The sequence below is a fragment of the Vanellus vanellus genome (assembly GCF_965231255.1).
Source record: "Vanellus vanellus genome assembly, chromosome: 4".
Lineage (NCBI taxonomy): Eukaryota > Metazoa > Chordata > Aves > Charadriiformes > Charadriidae > Vanellus > Vanellus vanellus.
Window position 1 is genome coordinate 27,542,478 of NC_138909.1, and position 24,219 is coordinate 27,566,696.

The window sequence follows — 24,219 nt, forward strand, 5'->3', positions numbered from 1 at the left end:
AAAGGTGTATCGCTGAAGATTCTGAACTAGACCAAAGTTTAAAATTAAAAATGTCTTTGCTTGTTGCTAACAGATTCTGGGTAGTGGACCATCACTGCTGTGTGTGAATCTTGAGTGAGTGAGTGAGTTTTGTTGTGTCTGTGGTGTCTAATTCAGTGCTGTTATTCTGCAAGGAGTAAGAACAGAGTGGGATTTGGTCTGATCCGATTTCTTTTGTTGACTGAAATTCAATTCAGTGTGAGGTCTTCCTCTTCTGATGTAAACATAACATCTTAATTCTGTGTTGGGTTTCTGAACTTAGTTTGCTGAGGTGGTAACAAGTGCCAGCAGCAGCACTGGGGAATGTGCACCACATCTACAAGCAGCAGCAGGTCTCAAGACCAAAACTCTTTGCTTTGCTTCTAATTGCACACTTAACTTTCTGCATTATTCTCCCTACACCTATTGTCTGTTTAAAAGGCACTTAGCCTATAGTGCAGGTAAGCATCTCTGAAAGCCATTGCTGCTGATGCTTCTCACTTTAGATTTTTTCATACTAGCAGTAGTACCTGTACTACAATTTGCTCTAACTTATTTATGTGCTTATAATTTATATTTATATTATTATTGAATATTCTAGGTCTGTCTGGTGCTGGGAAGACTACAGTGAGTATGGCACTGGAGGAGTATTTAGTATGCCATGGCATTCCATGCTACACATTGGATGGTGACAATATTCGCCAAGGCCTTAATAAGAATCTGGGTTTCACACCAGAAGACAGAGAAGAAAATGTCCGTCGTATTGCTGAGGTTGCTAAACTGTTTGCAGATGCTGGTTTGGTGTGCATTACTAGTTTCATCTCTCCTTATACTCAGGTAAATGTGAAAACCTTCTAGATAAAGTGTAGGGAAAATACAAAATGCAAAATGTCACTCAGAATTTTAGTTGTAGGAAACACTTGCTGAACTTAGCCAGAATCAAATGCGTGCTTGTTTTTTTTTTTTAATGGCATTTGTGCTTTCTAGAGATGGTTACTTAAATTTCAGAAACATGAATCTTAAATATAAAAAAGGTTTACATTAGTCCTATAACTGCAACTGTTCTTCAGTCTATTAGGCAAAATTATTAATCTAATATTAGGAACAAACCCAAATGATACTCCAGGAAAGAGTCTTAAAATGACAAGATCTTGTTTGATCCACATAGATTCCTGTACTTTATAAATACGAAGATTAGGTATACACTAAACCTGAAGACTCAGTTAAATTGTTTTAAAAAGCAGCCTTTCCTCAGTGAATGAGTGGCATGTTCTATATTTTACCAAGTGGCTTAAGGGAAGAGTGTTTAATTGCCCGTAGTTCTTTTTACTTTATTTCATGCTGTATATACAACATGAAATTAGATAATACTGAAAGTTAACCTAAATCCACATTCACATTGTTTTATGAAGACTTTTTTTTCATCTGAGATTGGATGAGATGGATGGGAGAGACAAAAAGGGTCTGTGAACATCAAGTGTCTTGAAGAATGACCCAGGGGCTGTAGCTGAGACATTTCACAGCATGAGGTGTTATTTCTCTGGTTATAGTGGTGCAGTTCTTTGGATAACAACTTGGGGAAATCAAGATCCTGCAGTAAACCAGAAGTCTTTAGATATGAGGAAAAATAACTGTATTTAGTAAGACGTGGTTTTAGTGGATTTTTTGGACGTTTTTTGACCTCTAAATGAAATTCGCCAATTATTTCAATGCTTGGCAAGCCATACAAATAAAATAATATTTGGAGCATACAAGTCTTGTCAGATGAACAAATATAGAGAAATCTGGTGCACTGTAGAGAAGGGTGGGCATATCAGGAGCAGCAGGTACTAGTACATCCTCTGACTTTAGTGAACTAGGCAGAAGTTACGCCTAAGATAGGGACAGGTATAGAAAATTCTGCACTCTATGCTTGTTTTTTTTTTTTTTTTTTTTTTTTTAATAGATCAGTTTAATGTAAAATATTTTACATCTTCATGTCAGCTTTTACCATGTGATGAACTGTAGCCAAACTGATGTAGCTTTCAGGGCATCAGTTGATCAAATCATGTTTCTTTTTTCAAACTTTGAAAACTTGTTTACATTTTACAATCAGCTTTTTTAAAATGAACTTCGAAAGCATAAAGACAATAACAATATGTGCGTACTATCTTTCAGGTTTTTTTCTGTTTTCTTTCAGGATCGTAATAATGCCAGACGAATTCATGAAGGGGCAAGTTTGCCTTTTTTTGAAGTATTTGTGGATGCTCCATTGCATGTCTGTGAGCAGAGGGATGTTAAAGGACTCTATAAGAAAGCCAGGGCTGGAGAAATTAAAGGTGAACCGAGATGTCGTCACATCTTCCTACATAAGTGAAATATTGGTGTAATTTGGCTCCACATGAGTGGATGTACTCAAATTTATGAGTGTACCACCCTTAAAAGCAGCAAGGACTGGGTACAGGACCAAGCAGAAAATTTGGATCAACTTCTAGCTCATGGAACAGACTGGTTAAATGCATAGGACAGTAAAAGGGCGAAACTGGCTAATCTCACATGGAAAAACCTTGAGCAGATTACATGGGTTCCATTGCAAGCTCTTATGATTGAGGATTAGTCTATCTCCTTTGTGTGTCCATTGACTAGTTAAAAAAGAGCCTGATTCTTTCTAAAGTCTATAAAGAATTGCATTGCTAAGAGTTACCAACTTCTTCCAAAAAGTAAAGCATGGTCACCATCTTTCTGTAAAGACCACTCACACCACTTCTGAAGAGACTAACTTTTATTTTGAAATTAGGGTTCTATGCTAGTGCCCATGAAAATGATTTCCTATCCCTAGCCTCAGATCAAGATTTAAGTACAGCCTGCAATAAAGAAAGCTTAAATATGTGATCACTCATTGTAAATATTGTTTCAAGTGCTGCTTTGCTCTGTGTTATATTATGGTTTGCAGAGGTTGACCATAGCACTTTTTACCTGTATTAAGAAGCAAAGCAGTTTTTAAAATAATCGCTTTCAGGGGCTGAATTTGCAGATGCTGTAATGATGAACTCACCATTAATCAAAAATGATACAAAATTCCAGAATATAAGACATTCCACATGACTGGTTGCTTGATACTTCCAGTACTACCAAATATATCATGTGAAGACCACTAATAAATAATGCTGAACTAAGGTTTGCTCAGAATCCAAACAAGATGGCTTGAGATGGCATGATACAGAGATAGAGTTCTGTACATGATCCTTATTTGTGCTGTAGAACTTCCTTAATATTTTGTTAATTTTACAAGCCCCTTAATGGAATTGTGTTACTTTAGAAGTGGTAGTGAGGTGAACAGTGCCTGACTAATTTACAAGTGGGTCTAGCAGTGGGTGTATCTTACAGCCTATCTGATATATGAAGGATGAAAATTAAAGAACTTCCCTGTTCACAAGGAATGTCAGCAACTGTTGTCTTTTTCTCTGACAATGGTAGTGGGACACTTTCTTTGCCCCTACTCCCACTCCTCCAGTAATCAGATACTTACAAAGTATACAGGTTTTGGAACAGATACCAGCCTTTCTTTATCGCATAGGGTACTACAAAAATGTATATTTTTCTTAGGTGGGGAATTAAGCTGCTAATTTTGAGAGTATTTTAAGTCTGAAGTGAAAAACTTGAGTTCTAATGTTTGCATTTGCAGTTGTAGAGGATGCAGATGTTCAGCTGCTATAGCCCAGCCGATATTTCTCCTGCGGATCTGACTTGTAGTGCTTACATGCTTTGCCTTTGAGCTTGATTTTCGCTTCTTGTTTATGCATGGTTAGTCAGAATCTCCTCTGTTTCAAAGCAGATTGCTAGCTAAGTAGGTCAGAACAAGTGCCACTGGTAGCTTGTACAGCTATGACAATCGTTATTATAACTATAATAAACACACACATCTACCTTAGGTTAATGGCTATCTTAAGATGGGTATATTAGCTAACTTAATAGGTGTTGGAATTCCTTACTCTTCAGAGTACTGCTTGGTGGCATAAGTAAATTTACGTATATACTGGTCATTCAATGTCAGACTTTGTGTTCAAAAAAAAAACAACCCCACAACAATCACAGCTGATGGATGACTAAGTCTGGGTTGATGTGCACAGTTCTTCCACCAGTACTCCTTTCTTTATTCACAGTATAAATCAAGTAACTTCACCAACAAAAATGTGCTGTGTATGTGCTGCAGAATGCTAAAGTTTGATGCAGTCATGTAGGATTAACAGATGGTCTGATAAAGAAAAAACCTGTTGATTTCCCTAAGAAATCCTTAAGGAAGCTAAAACTCTGGGCTCTTGCCTGTTGTGTTGGTTTATATTTAGAAAACTGTCTGTGAACAATATTAAAATGCAGTCATCTTTTGGAAAAAGTCACTTAAGATTTTTGTCTTCTGTTCTGTAGGTTTTACTGGGATTGACTCTGAGTATGAAAAACCGGAAGCCCCAGAGCTTGTGCTGAAAACTGATTCCTGTGATGTGAATGATTGTATACAACAAGTTGTGGAACTACTTCAAGAGAGGGTGAGCAGAAATGCAGATATATCTTCGTAACTTTTTTCAAATCATTTGTGCCTACAATCTGAGTGTATGTGCTGGGAAAAGCCGAGACAGGTTTTAGGAGTTAAAAGCTTACACATCTTTCAGTTCTAGCTTTTAAACTTGTCCTATTGTGTGTTTCCTTTTTAAACTGAAACATTGCAACAACATTGATCTCTAAGTGAAATAAGATTTGGACAAGTGGAAAATTAATTTATATTAATTATCATAAATGGTAACTGGAAGGGGGGTGACTGTCTCAGTTGTTACAGAACTGACAATGAATGCTGACTTTAAAATTGGTTGACAGTATTTGTAAGAGTCTGAAATTTTTTACTTTGTCTCTGTAGCATACAAGTTAATATATACTGCAGATGTGAAGAGACAGGAATGCACTTATACAGCAATTTGAGCTGGCTTAAATAGGGGTTGCTGTGGTTGTGTCTGGTGTCCCTTGTTTCCACTGTTTTTATTGCACTAGTAAAAGTGGTCCTGCAATCGTGTAATAACCAGTTCAGGAAGCTGATCTTCTTGACATGGCTGAGTTGAGTTAATGGTTCATAGCTTCTGAAAAGGTGTGTCTCTTTTGTCGTTCGTGCCTGCAATCTACACTATCCCTTTTGAAGCCTCTGGGCCTCCTCCTGTTGTCTGATAAGTGAATCCAGCTCATGATCCAACCTAGAAAAAAAGCAAACAAAAAAAACCTACGAAGAAACAAACAAACAGAAAAAAAAAACCAACAAACCACCCACAGAAAACAAAACAGACAGACAAAAAACTCCAATCCTCACTAAAAGTGAAGGCAGCCATGAGATGGCTTTATCCTCTTGAAACCACACTCCAGAGTTTTTTAATTTTCATGTAGAAGAAATGTATCTTCTTGCATTCTTATCTATAGTCAGTGGGTAGTGTGATGACATTTCAAACAATTATTTTAATTTAGATACTCTAGCAGACAATTATTTATGTCTTTTTGTGAGGTGGATGTTCTGGAAATTTAGGGTGTAGGTAGTAGCTTGAGTAAAGCTCCACAAGTGTTGAAGTTGGTACAAGCAAAGATCCCATCATGTAGCCAGCATAGAGTTAATTTTAACGCTCTGTGGCAGTACAACTCTGGAGAGATTTAGTCTCTTGCATCTAAATTTTCAAGAAAACTCACTGCTTGCTCAAGATTGCTCAGGATATAAGACAGGGCAGAAAACCACAGCAGAATTCTAGATTTTTACCCTAATGCTCATCTGAATATTTTTTGGAAGGAAAAAGGAGAGAGCTGTGTAAGAGTCCTACCTATGGGAGATGGCAGTTCCTGACTATGGGAGGCCCTGCTCCTCCTGCTCAGAAGAACAATTTAGTATGTTTCATAATTGTGGAAACCAATGTCACTTGTGCCAAGATAGTGATCCCCAAAGTCTTGCATTAGTACACTTGGTACACAGTGCTGAATGCTAGCTCCTGACCCAGTCAGCTTTGCTTTGTCCTTTGCTTAAGGGACATTTATTTTAGCCCTTTTTTTTTTTTTCTTTCTTTGTAGGCAACAGTTTCATGAATGCCAAGATGTCTTAGGGGTTGCTTACTTTAATGAGACACAATGAAATCAAGGCATGGCTGAATAGTCATGTCTCATTCTCAAGCCGTGTTAATACAGTGATATTTTGAGAATATAATTTCTGTAGGTTTCCTTTAGTTGTGTTCTTCTTTAATAATCCCTTGTGATTAGTAAAGAAAAAGACTATAGGCCAGCAGCATCAAAAATAATTTGAGATGGTCTTTTCGTTTCAATAGCTGTGAAAAACTTTGGGAAAAAGTCTGCTCAAAGTATTGGTAATCCTTGAATTTTAAGGGCTGTTTTTATACTAGTTCAGATAATAATGGCAGTAAAGAGAAGACAGATAAAACTGTATAAATATGCATTCAGACAGAGATAGATACACACATGTGTATATTTATTAAACAAGAATTTGAAACATTGTTCTTTTACAGTAGTGGAATTATTAGTATATTAGAATTTTTCATTATATTTGAAAAGAACTCTGAAACAAATTAATCAGGCTGTTTCCAGAAACATGTTCAATCCTTTATGGAAGAAAAAGGGAGGTAACCAAACAGAAATAAGAGAAAAAGCAGCTGTTGAATCTAGAAAGTTCTTGTATGGCTTAAGTGTTTTGAGGGTCACCTGGTTTGGTTTCTTTGCATGTAAATGCAACAGATACTTTAAAATTCTTTTTAGGGACCTAGAATGCAAGGTACTGATGAGCATCTCCTAAAGCTACCTAGTCTGAGTCATATGGAAGGTTCCTTTTTTTTCTTTTTGTTTTTTTTTCCCCCCAACTGCTTTCAGTACTATACAAATCAGTGCTTCGACACTTTTTTTTTTTTTTTTTTTTCAGTCAGAAAGGCTGATGTGGCTTTTGAGCTTGATAAATTTGGCTTTCAGTCTGCTGGTATTTTCCAATGGAGTTAGGCAAGTGTGGTGTGGGTCTTTGGCCGTAAAGATTTCATTGTTTTTGTTCTTGTTTTTCCTGTCAACAAATATAGCTGATCTAGCCCATTGCACAAAACTTGTGTTTCCTTACTATGGAATATGTTCAATATTTAGCCTGGAAAATATTTTCTGAAGAAGTCATAGCTCAGGAATGCCACCTTTATTGTTAAGTAAGTGCAAAAGTATACAAAGAAAGAGTTGCATTTCCAGTAGTTACCTTAATAAAATTTTAACTACCTTTGTATAAAAGTCCTATTCTTAAGGACATCAACTTACGTCAGCTCTGAGAATACCATCCCCCAAACTGGAATCTGATTATGCACTTCTACTACTATTTAGATCAATCCACTGTGAGTGTATGTATAAACTTTCTGTCTCTTTTTCCGTCTCCCACCCATCACCAAACAGTTACAGCCAAATTCTTATCTAAGCTTAGCACTATACTTGTGCTTGGGAAGGTGGTCCTTGTGGTATCTTATAGTACTGATTTCTGAGCTATTTTCACACAATTCCCTGCAATTGTATTAAAATATTGTATTTTGGAGCAGAGTAGAAGTTAGAGGTTGTTCTTTGTTGTGATTTATAAGGTCAGTCTCTTTGAGTTTGTTTGTGGGGGTTTTTTTTGGTGTTTTTTTTTTTGTTTGTTTTTTTTGTTAAGATGTGAAGCTTGAGGCTGATGGTTCCTGGAAAATCTGTTGATTTTTTTACCTCCATTTATACTGCAGCTATCACTGTAACAGCACAATGATTCTGGAGCAAAGTTCTCAATCTTGTCTAGTTCCACATTCACTTATCAAAAATTTGATAATAAAGAATACTTTGTGTGGTCACCTTGGTGACCTTGATTTGAATTACAGCAGGCTCCAAAACATCTTTCAGTATTTTTTTAATTGAGAAACTTGCAAACATGAGAGCTTAGTGTTTTTAATATCTGTGACATTCATGTAGGACAGGCATTACAGGTCTTCAGCCCACTTTTTCCTTATTTGACTGTAAATTAGGTGCTCAGTAGAGCGTATTTGACACGATTGTACTTAGCTGCTAGCTGGGTACTTAATCATTATTTTACATGAACTTTGTTTCCTGTCTCCTGCTTTCAAAATCATTTCAGCAGAAAATTTGTATGAATACAACTGTTTGGATGCAGTGTTCAAACCAAATACCTACAATAAAAGGTGATTGGGTGGGACTAACTGGGATTCCTAAGACAAACTGCAGACTGTGGGGATTTTATAAATGGTTTGTAATGCTGAAGTAAGCATTTGTACGAAATACAGTACAATGACGTTAATTTGTCACCCTCAAAGTAAAGAAGTTTTTGCTCATGTTGAGATGGAATTTCCTGTGTTCCAGTTTGTGCCTGTTTCCCCTTGTCCTGTCACCAGGCACCACTATAAAGAGTCTGGCCCCATCCTCTTGACACCCACCGTTTAGAAATTTATAAGCATTGATGAGATCCCTCTCAGTCTTCTCTTCTCCAGACTAAACAGACCCAGGTCTTTCAGCCTTTCCTCATAAGAGATGTGCTCCAGTCCCTTGATCATCTTTTTAGCCCTCTGCTGGACTCTCTCCAGCAATTCCCCATCTTTCTTGAACTGGGGAGCCCAGAACTGGACACAGTAGTCCAGATGTGGCCTCACCAGGACAGAGTAGAGGGGGAGGATAACCTCTCTCGGCCTGCTGGCCATGCTTTCTAGTGTGTGCAATGATACCATTGGCCTTCTTGGCCACAAGAGTACACTGCTGGCTCATGGTCAACTTACTTTCCACCAGGACTCCCAGGTCCCTCTCTGCAGAGCTGCTTTCCAGCAGGTCAACCCCTAAACTACTGGTCCATGGAGTTACTCCTCCCTGGGTGCAGGACCCTACACTTGCCCTTGTTGAGCTTCATTAGGTTCCTCTACACCCAACTCTCTAGCCTGTCCACGTCTTCCTGAATTGGCAGCACAGCCTTCTGGTGTGTCAGCCACTCCTCCCAATTTTGTGTCATCAGCAAACTTGCTGAGGGTACACTCTGTCCCCTCATCCAGGTCATTGATCAATATGTTGAATAAGACTGGACCCAGTACTGACCCTTGGGGAACACGGCTAGTTACAGTCCTCCAACTACACTCTGTGTTACTGACCACAACCCTCTGAGACATTTAGCCAGTTCTCAATCCACCTCAGTATCATAAAAATAGATTTCAGTAGCTTGAATTGGTAAAAAAGCATGTATAATTTTGGAGTTATTAAAGGACAAGCCTCAGTTACATTGAATTGTGTAGTCATTAAATACTGTGGTGTCATGTTTTGTTACTTATTTTATTTCTTTTGCTTTCTTCTCTTGTTTTTAACTTTGGTATTCAGGGAAAAGGCACAGCCAAGGTTTTGGTTCAATTCTATGTTAATTGTAGTTTCCGGTTAGGCAACAGTTATCCAGTTAGATCTGCTGATTGATGAGTTTGTATAAGTATTTCCTAGATGTTTTCAGTCAAGACGATTTAGGTTGGTATAGATATACTATGTAAGCTAAATGTGACTTATTTTGACCAAAACAAATGTGTAAAGGGCATCTTTACATATTTGAGAGAAACAGCAGTGAATGGCTGGGGTCAGAAATTTCTCTTGTCGGCACAAGACGAAGAGTGTTTCTATGGCTCAAGTGAATTTAAAGTGCGATAGAACAGAGCTGGCAGGCAGAGAAGAGGCCATCAGTCCAGAAAATTGCACGTCTCTGTGTTAAGATCATGGCTGTCATTGCACTTTTCAGTTTTCCCTGTACTTAGAGTACTGACAAACTTCCCTGCGAGCTCTACGTACCAAAACTTCAGTGATTACTATAGTCAAGCAAATACTTCTCTTTGTGTTTTCCATATATAAATAATTAAGTGGCCTCACACCTCAATTAATGTGAACTCATAAGACTAGTCATTCAGTGATGTAAATTGGATGTCACTTGTGAATGCCCATCTACTGAAAACTTGCCTGAAGGCCCTTTCTTTACAGACTGTTGAGGGTGTTAGAAGCATCAGCAAAGAACGTGCCACCGCAGTCTGAGGAGGCACATTCCCATAAAGCATCTAGTTTATTGTTTTACTATTTTTCCATTATTTACATGAATGCATTGAGAAATAATAAACGTTGAGTAATATTGTATAACTTGTCCTTGGTAGAATGAGCATTTGAGTAAAGTTACTACCTTAAAGTGGTCGCTAGATGGCTTGCTAGCCTAACATTTTCCTAAAATTCGTACAGTTTAAAGACCTATGGCTTCTGCTTGCTGCTGGCTGTTTTCTTTTTTAAATCTAAGATGTTGTTTTGAATATCATTTTTATGTCCGCAAGGGAGTCTAGGTTTACTAATCCTACAAATTTTCTAAATGTCTGACGATGTTGCTAGAACTGTCTTCAAGCTATTTATATCCTTATAATAAGGTAGGTTTTTGACAGAAACTGCAATCTGAAACCTTTGTTTTTTCCATTGTTTCGCCCATTAGTGGGACACTAAAACCAGGTTAATATTGGAAGAGACCTTTTTGATAGGCACGTTTATTTTAAGATTTTGATGGTTTGTAAAATTAAGGACATTGTAGCATATTATGGAACTAGTGTCCAGAGGGGCCCTTCTGTGAAGCAGCATAATATATACTCAGTCATTATACTTTGCTTGTAAGGTCTGCTCTTCTTAGGCAATACACTTATTTGATTCTGGGCTTACTGCTGTGGCAGCAGGCTGCTGCAGCTCTCCTGGGCTGTAACGCTGCTGCTGAGGCAGAGAAAACAGAAGGCAGGTTTTGCCTAACTCACTATCTAATAAAGTCAGCTTCCCAAATGATGTCTGATATGTAGCAGACTGAGCTTTTCCTTATAAAACACAATTTCTAAGTGCTAGTTTAATTTTTTTTTCTTTTATTTGTCTTTGGAGATGTGAATTATGTGGCAGCCAGTGAGACTCACCATGTCTTTACACTCGCAGTCATTGTATCTCCCACTTGCTTTCATCATGCTGCTCCCTTTGTTTGATTTTCCATGGAAGTAGTGCCTAATGTCTGATAAACGCTTGAATAAATGCTTTAAAATGGTTGGGCAAACTTTGTGTTTCGTACTGGCATACCTGTTTAATCTGGGCTTCATATACTGGAAAAATAATGATAACGACTTTATTCTTGTTATGGGTCTGTATATACTTTGCTGTAAGGGTGAGCTTTTTTCTCAAGAAGTAAAGCGTTACTTTACAAAAGTTACCAAAACTCTGAAAAACCTGTTTTAAAAAGAACTGTCATCTGTTTTTCACTGATTTTTTGCTACTGAATATCACTGGAAGATTTAACTGAGTTTTGACTTTTTACACCATCCTTTGTCAGAGGAGACTCTTTAAAGCTTTATCATTATGTCCTTCTCCCTTTTTTTTTTTATTTTTTAATTATGGTTTTGTCCATATATACCTATCTTATGAGAAGTTTAAGGTCTTGAGCATCGTGGAGCAAGAATGTCTTGTTTAAAACACATAGAAGAAAACTGATGTTATTTCAAATAAAAAATTGATATTCTGTGGTATTCTGGTTATAAAACTAGATTTCAGTTCATTGCATATATGTGTGTTATTAGCTGTAGGTAGTACATTTAATTTGCACTTCTGTATTAATCACTTCCAGTTGAGAGAGTTTTTTTTACCTCCATGTTACCACTTCTAATGTATGTTCTATAGTGAATGACTTAAATTTATAAATGCTCAGTCTCTAAAACTTTTTTTTACTTCTTTAGCAAGTATAAAGTCATTATAAAGGCATTAGTAAGTCATAAAAACTGCACTTAATTCAGTAGTTAAATATTTACTAGGTAAATGTTCTATGGGGTACTTAAGGTTTAGAAAAAAATCTCTTGTCAGAATGTTTCACTTTAGTTACTTAAGCCAGCAGCTTGGCTAGCAATATATCATAATCCTGGAACAGTACTGGTTTTTAAATGAGTAAAAATTGCTTAATGAATAAACTCTTGCTACAGAGTAGTGCAACGTTAGAATTTTACTTCCTGACTATGTGTTCAGTGTCCAAGAAGCATTCTGAGCAAACATTAAGTTCTGTTTATTCCTTTTATACAGGACATTGTACCAGTGGATGCCTCTTATGAGGTGAAAGAGCTTTATGTGCCAGAAAACAAGCTACAGTTGGCCAAAACTGATGCTGAGTCTCTGTTAACCTTGGAGATAAATAAGGTATTGTGTGTTCAGTTGTCTCATTGCTGAAGTTGAAAGACAGTCTGCTCAGCGGAAGCGGGTATAGTCAAAATACCTGTACTGGTTACAGAAAGTATCTCAAGACAACGTTTGCCTCTTTTCTTGAGAGAAATCACAGTATCTGTGTTTTCTTTGATCACTTAGTAGAGATAACAATTGAATCTCTGTAATTTCATAAATAACGTCTGGTATACTGTTACTTAGTTTATCACAAGTCTGGAGTTTAAATTCACAGTGACTCCCTCCCACGCTTTTTCCCCCCTCCCCATCCATGGACTAAACCATGCCTGGCATGTCTAGTATGTGTAGTTGTTTTCTAGAAGAATTACTAACTTTTTTTTTTTTTCAGTGTACTTACACTAACCATTTTATTTTTGAATTGTATGACCAAGAAATATGAAGGAAATCAGTTACTGCTTCTTGTTTCTGCTTGGTGGTAACCTTCAGCTGAATGATGTAACCTTACATACCAGGCTCAAACAGTTGTAAATTTAAGTCCACAGAGAGGTCATCAGATATACTTTATTGTTTGGTTTTTTTTTTTCTTCTGGTTAGAACATATTCATACTTCTTTTCTGGCTTCTAGCAGAGAAAATGTGGAAAAGCATGGATCAACTTGATCAACTCAGTTCTTATTTTGGTTAAATGTATTATTTTCCAACTCTGATAAATTAGAGAAAGCTGCTTCTGGCTGTGTTTGTGTTTTACCTCATTTTTTTCTGAAAAACTAGGCCTAAACACAGATACAAAGCATAAGTTTTTCCATTGACTTTTTGACAGTATTACTAGAACTTAAAGCTACGCATTTGATCTAGGAGCTGAGTAAGCTCAGAGTTGAGCATCTGCAGTGAGTAACTTGACTTTGAAGGACTGCGATGACATACTAAGCACTGCATTAAATAGTTTTAAAATTTGCCTAGCCTTCTACTACTAATAAATTTTAATACTTCCTTTCACTGCATCTTACTAGATTCCTTTCACATATGTGTCTGTAAAACTATTTATTGCTTTGATGAGGAATAAATATTTAAGGTCACCATTATTAAATTTCTGTTATGTCCCATTCCAAATTGCTCCCTATCTAGAAAAATAAATCCTTTCCCTCTACACCCCCAACCAGCGGTTTGTTAAATATCAAGCAAATATATAACATAACCTTGGGAAGAAAGTGTGTGTTGTACTTGCCCCAGCATAGATTAAACAGTGTAATAAAATTAGTCATGTTCTTTGCCAAAGAGACTTGCACAAGCAAAGCCTGTCTTTGTCAAAGACTTGATCAAGTCTTAGTAATACACTTGCAGAAATAATAGAGGCCACACGCTAAGTCATAGTTTGACTGTTTAAGTGCTAAGGAAGGAAATTCTCTGTGAGCTGATATCTCTTAAACTAAACTAAGTACTAGACCCAAGAGAATTTTACTTCTGGGCTGTCTCACTAGTTTCTGCAGTAAAAATTTACTTTCTAATCTAAGATTAGACCTCCTAATATTCATTCCCATAATTCTGATATTTTTGTGGTAATTGTATGTGTTGTTTCTCTGATTTTTTTTTTCTTTTTTTTTTTAACCTTTTGGTTATCTTGCTTTGTTAAAAAATAAATGCAAGTGGGACTCTATTTCTGTTAAGTTGAACTTTGTCAAACATTTAGAAATAAAGTTTGCTGTTGTGGGGTTTTTCTTGTTTGTTAGTCTCTTTTTTTAACACATGGAAATTTGATCTAGTGTAAGGAATGGGAAATAGCCAAAAATATGAACAGTGGGGAACAAGTTTTTCCTTTTTTTCTTACATGTAGAAACTTTGAATTCTTTGTGACTAAAAACTGTAATACTGAGAAAACTTCCATTTATACTGTCCTGAATTTTATGGATACATCATGATCAATTGTGATTAATACCTGATGTCAGTCATTAAGCAACAACTTTTATCTGCTCTAAGTCTATGTCTCCATTTCTTTACAAGGTGGATATGCAATGGGTGCAAGTGCTAGCAGAAGGTTGGGCAACACCCCTGAATGGCTTTATGAGAGAGAGAGAATACCTACAGTGCCTTCACTTTGACTGTCTCCTCGATGGTAGGGTAAAACTTGCCATTTGTAAAACTGAGCAAACTAAAATATTTCTAAAATATTGCCAATGCTTTGCTTCTTAGTGGTGGTGTGGTAGCATATTATTATGCTTGTGCACAACCTGGGGTAAGAGAATAGGATATTATAATCATCAGTTTTAAACTTCGTGGGTTTATTCTTTTTACACCTACCATAGTGTTAAAGTTTGAATGTCTTGTCCTTTTGCCTTTACAAATTAGATTTTTCAAATGTTTTAATTTTTGAAAAACATTTAAACCTAAAATCCACTCTTCTAATTTGTTTTGAAGAAATTGATTTTAGAATTCAGGATTGCAATTTAGTTGCTGTTTAGCTTTGTGTGCCAAAAGGTTTGTTCAATTATAGTAATCAAGGAAAGGACAACAAACTGACTTGAGTCCTGGAGCTATTGCAAGTGTGAAATCAGAATTTGAGGAGGTAGCTTGAGTATGGACAATTGTCACATGTAATTGAATTACTATGACTTAGTAATTATCTTGTGATGATTTAAACAAATATATTTTATTTTGAATTACCAATTGGTAAGCATTAGTTAAGGTAGTCAACAAGTGATAACATCCTCAGGTTTTGGAATTTGATTGTGATCCTTTGTCATTTCTCTTTGAAGGCTGTGTTTTCCTGCAGCCTTTTAGGTTTTTTTGCACCCTCCCTACCAAAGAGGGATAGTAAAAATTCCTGTCTCCACACTTCCTTCTGCATTACTCTTCTCTTGCTGGAGACTAAATAGCAGGGGAAAAGAAGTCACTTGTCTTTCATCTCTATGATCCAGACATCTGTTGTCCCTCCTATATTTTCTAGTTCTCTTTTCTATAAGTCTCTCAGATACTATCTTAGGCAACGTAATGCCATCCTGTTATTTTGCAGTATCTAGGGTTTGCAATATTGTTTTGGACTGCTAGTTTTGTTTCCATTTCATTTGCCTTCTGTGTGTCAGTCCAAGGGAAACATACTCTGCAGATGGCACGCGATGCATTCAACTGCTAAAATAGCTTGTAGCTCCTTATTCTGCCCCATAGTCTTCTGTAAATCAGAGTTTGTATAAGGCTTTTAAGACCACGTATAGGTGAGTGTTTCAGATATGGCAACATTACAAGTTTTTAATCTTCTCTTAAAATTGTTTTTAGTACCTTACATATGCTGCAAAAAAATGAGTAATGAAAAAAATTGAATAACATTGATGGAAACCATTTTCCGTCCTAAGCTTGAATAGAACAGTCATGTTCCTCTACATGCTACCATATTTTCTTTTCTTAGATATCTACTGCAACATTTATATATGAGAACCTTTTTAGAAAAATGCGATTTCCTTAAAGCTGCCTTGCTACTTGAAGCAGTGGCAACAGTTAAGTCAAAGCAACAACCTGAAAGTTTCCTCCCTGCTTGGTATGTTAATTTTGGAGTCTCACAGCAGCAGTCATTTTCTAGGGTTTTGATTTTGAAGAGAGGGAAACGGTTTAATACCTGAAATGCATCTCATCCTTTGAGCTCTTAATGTAATGCTCATATTGTCTGACTTCTACATTATGGAGATCAGTGCAGGTGTGTTGATATTCCGACTTCAAAGCTCGAGTTAACTGAAATAGTCTCAAGCTGACACTGTACTTGTCTGTGACTTAACAAAACTCACTCCACTACCTTGCCTCAGTTTCTCATCTGTACAGTGGCTGAAGGCAGATGTCAAAGATATTATATATTTTTTGTTGGTCACTGACAAAATTTTAATAATCAATGCGTTTGAGATCTCATCACAGTTTGAAATATCTATTTACTTGTTCACAAAGCAAAAGGATTTTTTTAATTATCAAATTAGGGGTGGCAAATCACCTTCTTTGTGACTGTCGCCAAGCTCAATTTTATGATCCAGTTGCTTTGAAAATAACTCTGATCACTAAGACTGAACATAAGAGAAGATGCGCAGCATGCTTTTCATTTTGCATTATGAAGGAAGAAGCACCTATTTTTTTCTTAAACTTTTCATCCAGCTTCGTCATTTTTAACATCCTATCACACTTAAGGTAAAATTGAGAGAAGATTATAAAAAAAGGATTGCTCAAATAATGGTGAAGTCAGCCTTATTTAGGGTCTTGACCACACTATAGCTAACAGCAAAACTCCTATTAACTTCATGACTTTTCTCCTGGAGACCATCCAAAAGTTTTACACTGTTTTGGCAAGTGTATGCTCATTAGAATTCAAGCCTTTGTATGACACTTACAGTATTTACTCCACTGGGTTTCTCAAGTCTCACTCTTGTGGTCAAGAAAAAAAAGACTTCCAGCATCTAGCAGTGAAGTGAACGCTTAGAAATGAGAACCACGTATAACCTTAAAATTCAGATATATTGGTTTAGTTTTAGAAGTAAAGTAGTTGGTAAGCTTTCAGCTAAACAAACTGCAAAATGTCTGCCTAACTCAACATTTTTTTCTGAAATATATATGCTTGAATCTGAATACTGTTTTAAGTAAACAGCAAAAGTCACCTTTTGAAATAGTTGAATTATATATGCTAACTGCCTGTGTACATTTGGCTGCTTTTATTGCATTGAACTTTTCTTGTGGACTGAGAGTCCATAAGGCTACTGAGAATGCTATTTCTTTTTTACTTGTTATCCACTCCAATAGCAATCTTGCCTAATATTTTAGATGATCTGTTTAAAAATGTCAGTTGTGTGTTTCTGCTTACTATATAGCTTCTTGAACAAGATATTCATTTGAGATACCAAAAAAGTAGTATCCTCACAGTCTAAATACTTGTGTGCAGCTATAAGTACTTGCTATTTTCAGTAGTCTTTGCTCTTCCTCAAATCTCAGTGCTTGCACATTTTTATAGCACACGTATCTTATGCAAGAGTTAATTCTAAAAGCTGCTTTTAACCCCTGTTAAAATAAGTACTTGAACTACCTGTTGTGTGATACACTTACAGCCTGGACTGTAACTTGTTAGGGAGGGTAGATTTTCATAATATCATTGATGACCATTACTAAGGATAAGGGCATTTTTTTTTTTTCTTTGCTCTGCAGGGGGAGTTATTAATCTGTCAGTGCCTATAGTGCTAACGGCTACCCAAGAAGACAAAGAAAGACTGGATGGGTGTACAGCAATTGCACTGGTGTACGAAGGTCGCCGTGTGGCCATTCTGCGTAATCCTGAATTTTACGAGCACAGGAAAGAGGAACGCTGTGCTAGGCAATGGGGAACAACATGCAAAGAACATCCCTATATCAAGGTCTGTGTTTAAAAGTTAAAAATCTAGTCCTATTAGCTGTATTGTTTGTGGTGCTGCAAATTAAGTGAAGCTGATGTCTGGTATATTTTGACAGTAAAACTACTTTGAGAACTAATTAAACATTTGAGCAGAAACAAAGGTGATTTTTTTTTTTTTTTTTTTGTTCTACGCAGCTGTTGAATAGTCTGCACTTAGTGTGAAAATCTAATGTCAATATGTACACATGAAATAAATTTAGAATGTACTGTAGAATCTGTGCTACAGAAGAGGAAACTTTGCCCTCTAGTGTGCCTAGGAAGCACATCCCTCTGTGTAGCCAGATGGATCATCAAAGCTCCTTAATCAGCGGATATAGGCATTGTGAAGGGAAGAAAACTTAAATTCTTCCTGCATGTGGAGCACGTGAGAACTGCGTAGTTTAGATGCTTTTGAAATAGGCCCCATTTCTGGTGGCTTCATCATTTAACTCTCCGGGGAGTTAATTCCAATTCACTGTGTTCAGTATGTTTTATTTTCTTGACCTTCTGTGTAAGTCATATTGAAATATTCTAATTGTAATATACTCATCACAATGCTGTGTTTGGTTTTGCAAGCTGATGTAAATGTTGCATCTTAGCTCTGCAGAGCCAAAATACTTTTCTTTCCCTGTTTGTCTTTATAGTATCTTTTTGTTTACAGCTATGCCTTAAAATCAGATAAAAAGAAATCAATCCTCAAATTATGAGCTTACCCTTAAAAAGGGAAAACCTTCGATATGTTCTAAAAGCATATGTGTGACTAACAGTTATACATATGCGAAGACTATGGATTTTTTGACTTGTCTATTTTATTAATGTGTAATCAACTTCTTTTATTAATGTGTAATGTCATCCTTTTACTGACTGAAGTTGTATTCAGGAGTATATCTGAAAAAGGATATCTCCTGCTAGAAATAAGTAAGAGTACTCTAGAAGATTTTCAAAGTCCATATGATAGCATATGAATGTGTGCATAGTAGTTTCATGACAGCACATGAATCTGGTGGCTCTTCTAAATCAATCAGACGTCTTTGAGTGCCTGAGGGTTACTGTAGTGTAGAGTGTTCTCATCTTCATATCTTTATCACACCTTCCCCCCACCTTGGTAAGATGTCAAAGTCTGGCATTTTCTTTGGGAGGGGGATGGCATCATTCAACTCCAGCAGGCCATCTATCTCAAAAATAAATTGAAAAGTCCACACTTACTGTGTGGGTTTACTATGTAATGTCTTATGTTATATCAACATTTGTTGTCATCTCTAAATTACATAAGGCTTAAAAATTATCAGAAATGCGTATGAAACTTGGAAGTTTTTTGTGGTTCCATCTTCAAAAGCAAATGCATTATTGGAAAATAACAATTTCTGAGTGATTTCTATGGTCATTGCTAGAGTATCTTAAGCAGCTTGCCATAATTATCTTTTTATAAAGGGTGAGGTGATATTTGAAAATATTAAAGAATCCTAGTGAGTGTACAATATATGTTACCTTGGTAAAGTGCTGGTGTGAAATGAATCCAAAAGCTATCCTACTTCAATTATTCTAATTTTATTCGTAAATTAAAGTGGACGAGTAGTTAATCAAAACTGTTTTATTTGTTACTTTATTGCTGACCAGAATCTTGTAAACTGCAGGTTGATACTGGAACTGCATTTGCTTTGACCAACAGCTATAAAGAGTGCAACTTCATTGTACTTAATATATTAGGCTTTCTAGCCACTATCTTTTTTTGTCGTGTAATAATATTGGTTAAGAATACTGGTTACTTGCATTTCTATATATTAAAAAAATCCTTTATTTTGAAAGAAAGGCATATGCTTACTGAAGACTTGTACATCTCTCCTGCACATATCTGGACTATGTTCCAGTTTGTTTGTTTTTTTTTTTTAAACATTGATGCTTGACTTGAGACTATTGAATAAAATTAACCCAGAACTCTTCCCTTGGTAAAGGTGTGCCCCCATTGCAATGCTCTAGATGCTCAGGAGTAGCTCACCACTAATCCTAACAAGGATTTTCCTTTCTTTTCTTAGATGGTTATGGAGCAAGGGAACTGGCTTGTAGGTGGAGATCTGCAGGTCCTAGATCGTATTTATTGGAATGATGGACTTGATCAATACCGTCTCACTCCAGCTGAGCTAAGGCAGAAATTCAAGGAAATGAATGCTGGTGAGTAAATTTTTCTTGTTCTGATTCTTCCTGCAAAGATTATGCAAAAGCCTGCTGTCTCAGTACCAGAGGGGCTAGTGTTGTTTCAAGGATGAAGATTTTGAATGCTCTCTTAGGTGGCATTCTTTGCCTTTTACTGGTATTAATTTTTAAGACCTCAGGCATTGCATTGCCTAAATACACAAGAGAAGCTGGTAGTGCCTGAGGTTCTGAATTTTATCTTTCCATGCATGCTAGACATGTTACTAATGCAAGAAAAGATAATACAGATTTGGTAGAATGTGATTTAAAAATTATCAGGTTCAGCTAAAACCTAAGAGGTATGGTTGAGTGCTGAAAGCTCTTTTATTTTTGTTCTGTTCCATGCTGCTACTGGGAAGCAAAGCTTATGACAGTAATGCAAGTAGATGGGTGAGAAGTGAGATGTGTGACAGTTAAAGCAAGCAGTTAGTTCACAATTTTTACATTGCAGAAGAAACAAAACAGTTTTTCTCAGTAAAGCAGCTGTGTTAGGCAGATAAATAAGAGGCTGAGTAATGTCATAAAGCAGAGAAAAATCAAACATACTGCCTTGTAGCAGAGACTGGCAGGCAGCTGCTAAGCACTTCTAAGTTCGAGGGAAGAGATTAGCATCAAGAATGCGAACAGAGATTGGTCCTAAGTGCCTGTCTTTTTTCAGTGTGGTCAGTATTTCCAGCATCTACAGGTTTGAGATACCAGTCTTTGTTTAGCTAGCCCCTAAATAAATATGTTTCATACCTGAAAAAGACCTGTTCTCTACATTTCATTGGTTCCTTATTGGGAAACTTCTCAATTGTGATTTTGCTGTGTTGCAGCGTTCCTTAGTTCATCTTGATTTGCAGAAGGGAGAAATCCTGGTTCTGTCAGAGTTTTTCGTTGAAGGGTTTGTAATACTTTGGAGCAGTTAGCCTTGCTTTGTTCTTACTGTGTGTAAACTCTACAAAGCTGTTTAGTTGAAGAAAACTTATTAAGGCACATTAAATCCCCTTTTATTTGTTTTGTTGCAAACATGTTCATTTGTTCTTCTGATAATACATTGAGCCTTTAAGACAGATAGGATAATTTGATTTCCTCTTACAATTTAACTTTATGGTATATGCTCATGCAAGTGAAAAAATCCAAAGAGAAGATTATAGCTGTTGGAGAAACTAGAGTAATTCTGTGGAAATCTCAAAAATGAAAGAAGCTGATTTATGTTTTTTTTTAATATGTTTGGTTTTTATTAGTTTTACTTATTTAGTATAATAATTCATAATCCTCTAATGACCTGTGACTACTGCTATTATGCTTGTTTAGTAGAGTTCAGAGGAAAGATTGTACTGTTTGAAGATTTTTCTATGGTTGTACAACTCCTGGTAAAATAACTTGCTTTCCTTATATCTTTTGTCTGTTGTGTTTGTTTATTTTTTTTCTCCATAGATGCTGTCTTTGCATTCCAGTTACGCAACCCGGTGCACAATGGGCATGCTCTTTTAATGCAGGATACTCATAAACAGCTTTTAGAACGTGGCTACCGGCGCCCAGTTTTACTCTTGCATCCACTTGGAGGCTGGACAAAGGAGGATGATGTTCCTCTCATGTGGCGCATGAAGCAACATGCTGCAGTACTGGAAGAGAGAATCTTGAATCCAGAAACTACAGTGGTGGCTATATTCCCTTCCCCCATGATGTATGCTGGACCAACTGAGGTAAATACATCAAAAGTTTAAAACAAAACAGTAAAGTATTTTGTGCTATGCCTGATGTTTGTGTGTTGTGGGTTTTTTTGATGGAGAGAGGAGACTAATTTTCCTTGTGAAACCAGACCATAAAGACTCCCTCTGTCATCAACCAAAACATTTTTCTATGAAGAAAATTCTGTATTGGAGGATTTTGATGGAAATGGTGGGAGACAATGTTGGGTTTATGGGCTCCTTTCTTTACAGTTATAAGGGTATGATAATGAACTAATTTTTCCTCCTTTTTTATGGTATTTTTTGGAAGGAATTATGAGCTTTGTTAAAATACCAAATATTGTCCTGAATGTTAAGATACTTAAGTTTTATGACTGTTAAGCAAAAAGTTTGTATGTTGGAGGGCTATACATAAATTAGAAAAAAAGAGTCTTTGTTTATTTTTTTGGCAAACTTAATTCAGAGAGAATTGTTTCAAGGCTTTTGTATGAAATAACTCTTTGGCAACACTTTATTTAGAAGCCAGGTCTTGGGTTGGAATCCCTAGAGGGTTGTGGGAAGCAGCAGAGAGAATAAATGCTCTCATTTGAGGGCAATTCCTTTAGAGGATATTGGCTCTCCATCTCTTTTTTTTTTTTTTTTTTTTTTTTTTTTCCCTCTTCTCCCCATTCCCCCCCCCCACCCCCCCCCGAGTCACAGGAAACTCAAATTCTGACCAGGAGGTAAACTCTGTGGTAGCTTTTTGATAGATAGGAGATCTCACCAGTGGTATTAAATTTGACAGGTGTTGCTTATTTTCTGCTGGCCAGTTGACTGATCAAACAGAGCTTGCACTGCCTTTCAATCCAGAGAAAAAAACTGTAGTCCAGATCTAGCTGAGGCATGTAAGTGAGTTACTTTAGGGAATCTTGTACTGTTCCCCATAAACCTTTTGTGAGAAGTAGCAGAAATCTTCTACTGCAGTCTTGTACAGTCCTATATTCACGAGCATATGAGGAGGAACAAAATCCACAATCCTAATTCTGAACAGAATTAAGAATTTTCTCCTAATTTATGTGGCATTTCCAGTGACCTAAGAGTACAGCCTGACAATAATGTTTGTAGCCAAGTAATCAAAGAGGATCTTCCTTTAATCTTTTTCCATAGGCCGTTTAAAAGACATTGGTACCAGATTTGCTCCTGTAGCACAAGTGCTTTACATAACAACAAGCAGCTGTTACTACAGTTATATACAGGATGGATGTGGCTTTCCTTCTGCAGAGATTTTAGTGGATCTGTTTCATAAGCATCAATTTTGCATTTTTGTATTTTTAACATTCCCGATAATTACCTTGGAAGAAAAAAAACAGTTCTATAAGGGAAAACTCTGTATCGAAATGCAATAAATTCACTAGCTTAGGAAAGTATGTTCTGAAGTAGTGTAGATGTATAGAAATGGGACAAGAGCTGCTAGTTTTATGTCTCAAACATGTGGCTTACATTGTTCTAAATTGTATTAGTCAAATAGCTTCAGTTATTCAAAAAGGAGTTCTTGCTTGCTGTTACCTAAATGACAACATGAAGCTTAAATTTCCTAGCTATACTAGAATAGTTTCAGAAAATACAGAATCATAGAATCATAGAATCAGTGAGGTTGGAAGGGACCTTTAAGATCATCAAGTCCAACCATTAACCTACCCCGATAAAAACACCACCACTCCTAAACCATGTCCCTAAGCAGCTCATCTACCCTTTTCTTAAACACCTCCAGGGATGGTGAATCCACCACCTCTCTGGGCAGCTTATTCCAATGTTTAATAACCCTTTCAGTGAAAAAATGCTTCCTAACATCTAATCTAAACCTGCCCTGACATAACTTGAACCCATTTCCTCTTGTCCTATCACTTGTCGCCAGGGAGAAGAGGTCAGCTCCCATCTCTCTAAAACCTCCTTTCAGGTAGTTGTAGAGGGTGATAAGGTCTCCCCTCAGCCTCCTCTTCTCCAGGCTAAACAACCCCAGATCCCTCAGTCGTTCCTCATAAGGTTTGTCCTCCAGACCCTTCACCAGCTTTGTAGCCCTTCTCTGGACACGCTCCAACACCTCAATGTCCTTCTTGTAGTGAGGGGCCCAAAACTGAACACAGTACTCGAGGTGAGGCCTCACCAGTGCCGAGTACAGGGGGATGATTACTTCCCTAGTCCGGCTCACCACACTATTCCTGATGCAGGCCAGGATGGCGTTGGCCTTCTTGGCTGCCTGGGCACACTGCTGGCTCATGCTCAGCCGGTTGTCCACCAACACCCCCAGGTCCTTTTCTGCCAGGCAGCTTTCGAGCCACTCCGCCCCCAGTCTGTAGCGCTGCATGGGGTTGTTGTGACCCAAGTGCAGGACCCGACACTTGGCCTTGTTGAACCTCATACCATTGGCCTCAGCCCATCTGTCCAGCCTGTCCAGATCCCTCTGCAGAGCCAATCTACCCTCAAGCAGATCAACACGCCCCCCCAGTTTAGTGTCGTCTGCGAACTTACTGAGGGTGCACTCGATCCCCTCATCCAGATCGTTGATAAAGATATTAAAGAGAACGGGCCCCAGCACCGATCCCTGGGGGACACCACTCGTCACTGGACACCAACTGGATTTAACTCCATTTACCACCACTCTCTGGACACGGCCATCCAGCCAGTTTTTTACCCAACGAAGAGTATACCTGTCCAGGCCATGAGCAGCCAGTTTCTCCAGGAGAATGCTATGGGAAACGGTGTCAAAAGCCTTGCA

General features: G+C 37.2%; 1 protein-coding gene across 1 annotated transcript in view; it reads left to right on the plus strand.

Moving 5' to 3' along the window:
• PAPSS1 (3'-phosphoadenosine 5'-phosphosulfate synthase 1) overlaps nucleotides 1–24,219 on the plus strand; it is a gene marked incomplete at its 5' end in the record, with an annotated part of 51,684 nt that overhangs the window by 13,851 nt on the left and 13,614 nt on the right. Inside the window, 8 exons of the mRNA XM_082482774.1 lie at nucleotides 620–855; nucleotides 2,198–2,336; nucleotides 4,423–4,541; nucleotides 12,121–12,234; nucleotides 14,214–14,325; nucleotides 17,379–17,584; nucleotides 19,635–19,770; nucleotides 21,211–21,479. Of these exons, the coding sequence (XP_082338900.1) occupies nucleotides 620–855; nucleotides 2,198–2,336; nucleotides 4,423–4,541; nucleotides 12,121–12,234; nucleotides 14,214–14,325; nucleotides 17,379–17,584; nucleotides 19,635–19,770; nucleotides 21,211–21,479 (1,331 nt within the window). The remainder of the gene's footprint in view (nucleotides 1–619; nucleotides 856–2,197; nucleotides 2,337–4,422; nucleotides 4,542–12,120; nucleotides 12,235–14,213; nucleotides 14,326–17,378; nucleotides 17,585–19,634; nucleotides 19,771–21,210; nucleotides 21,480–24,219) is intronic.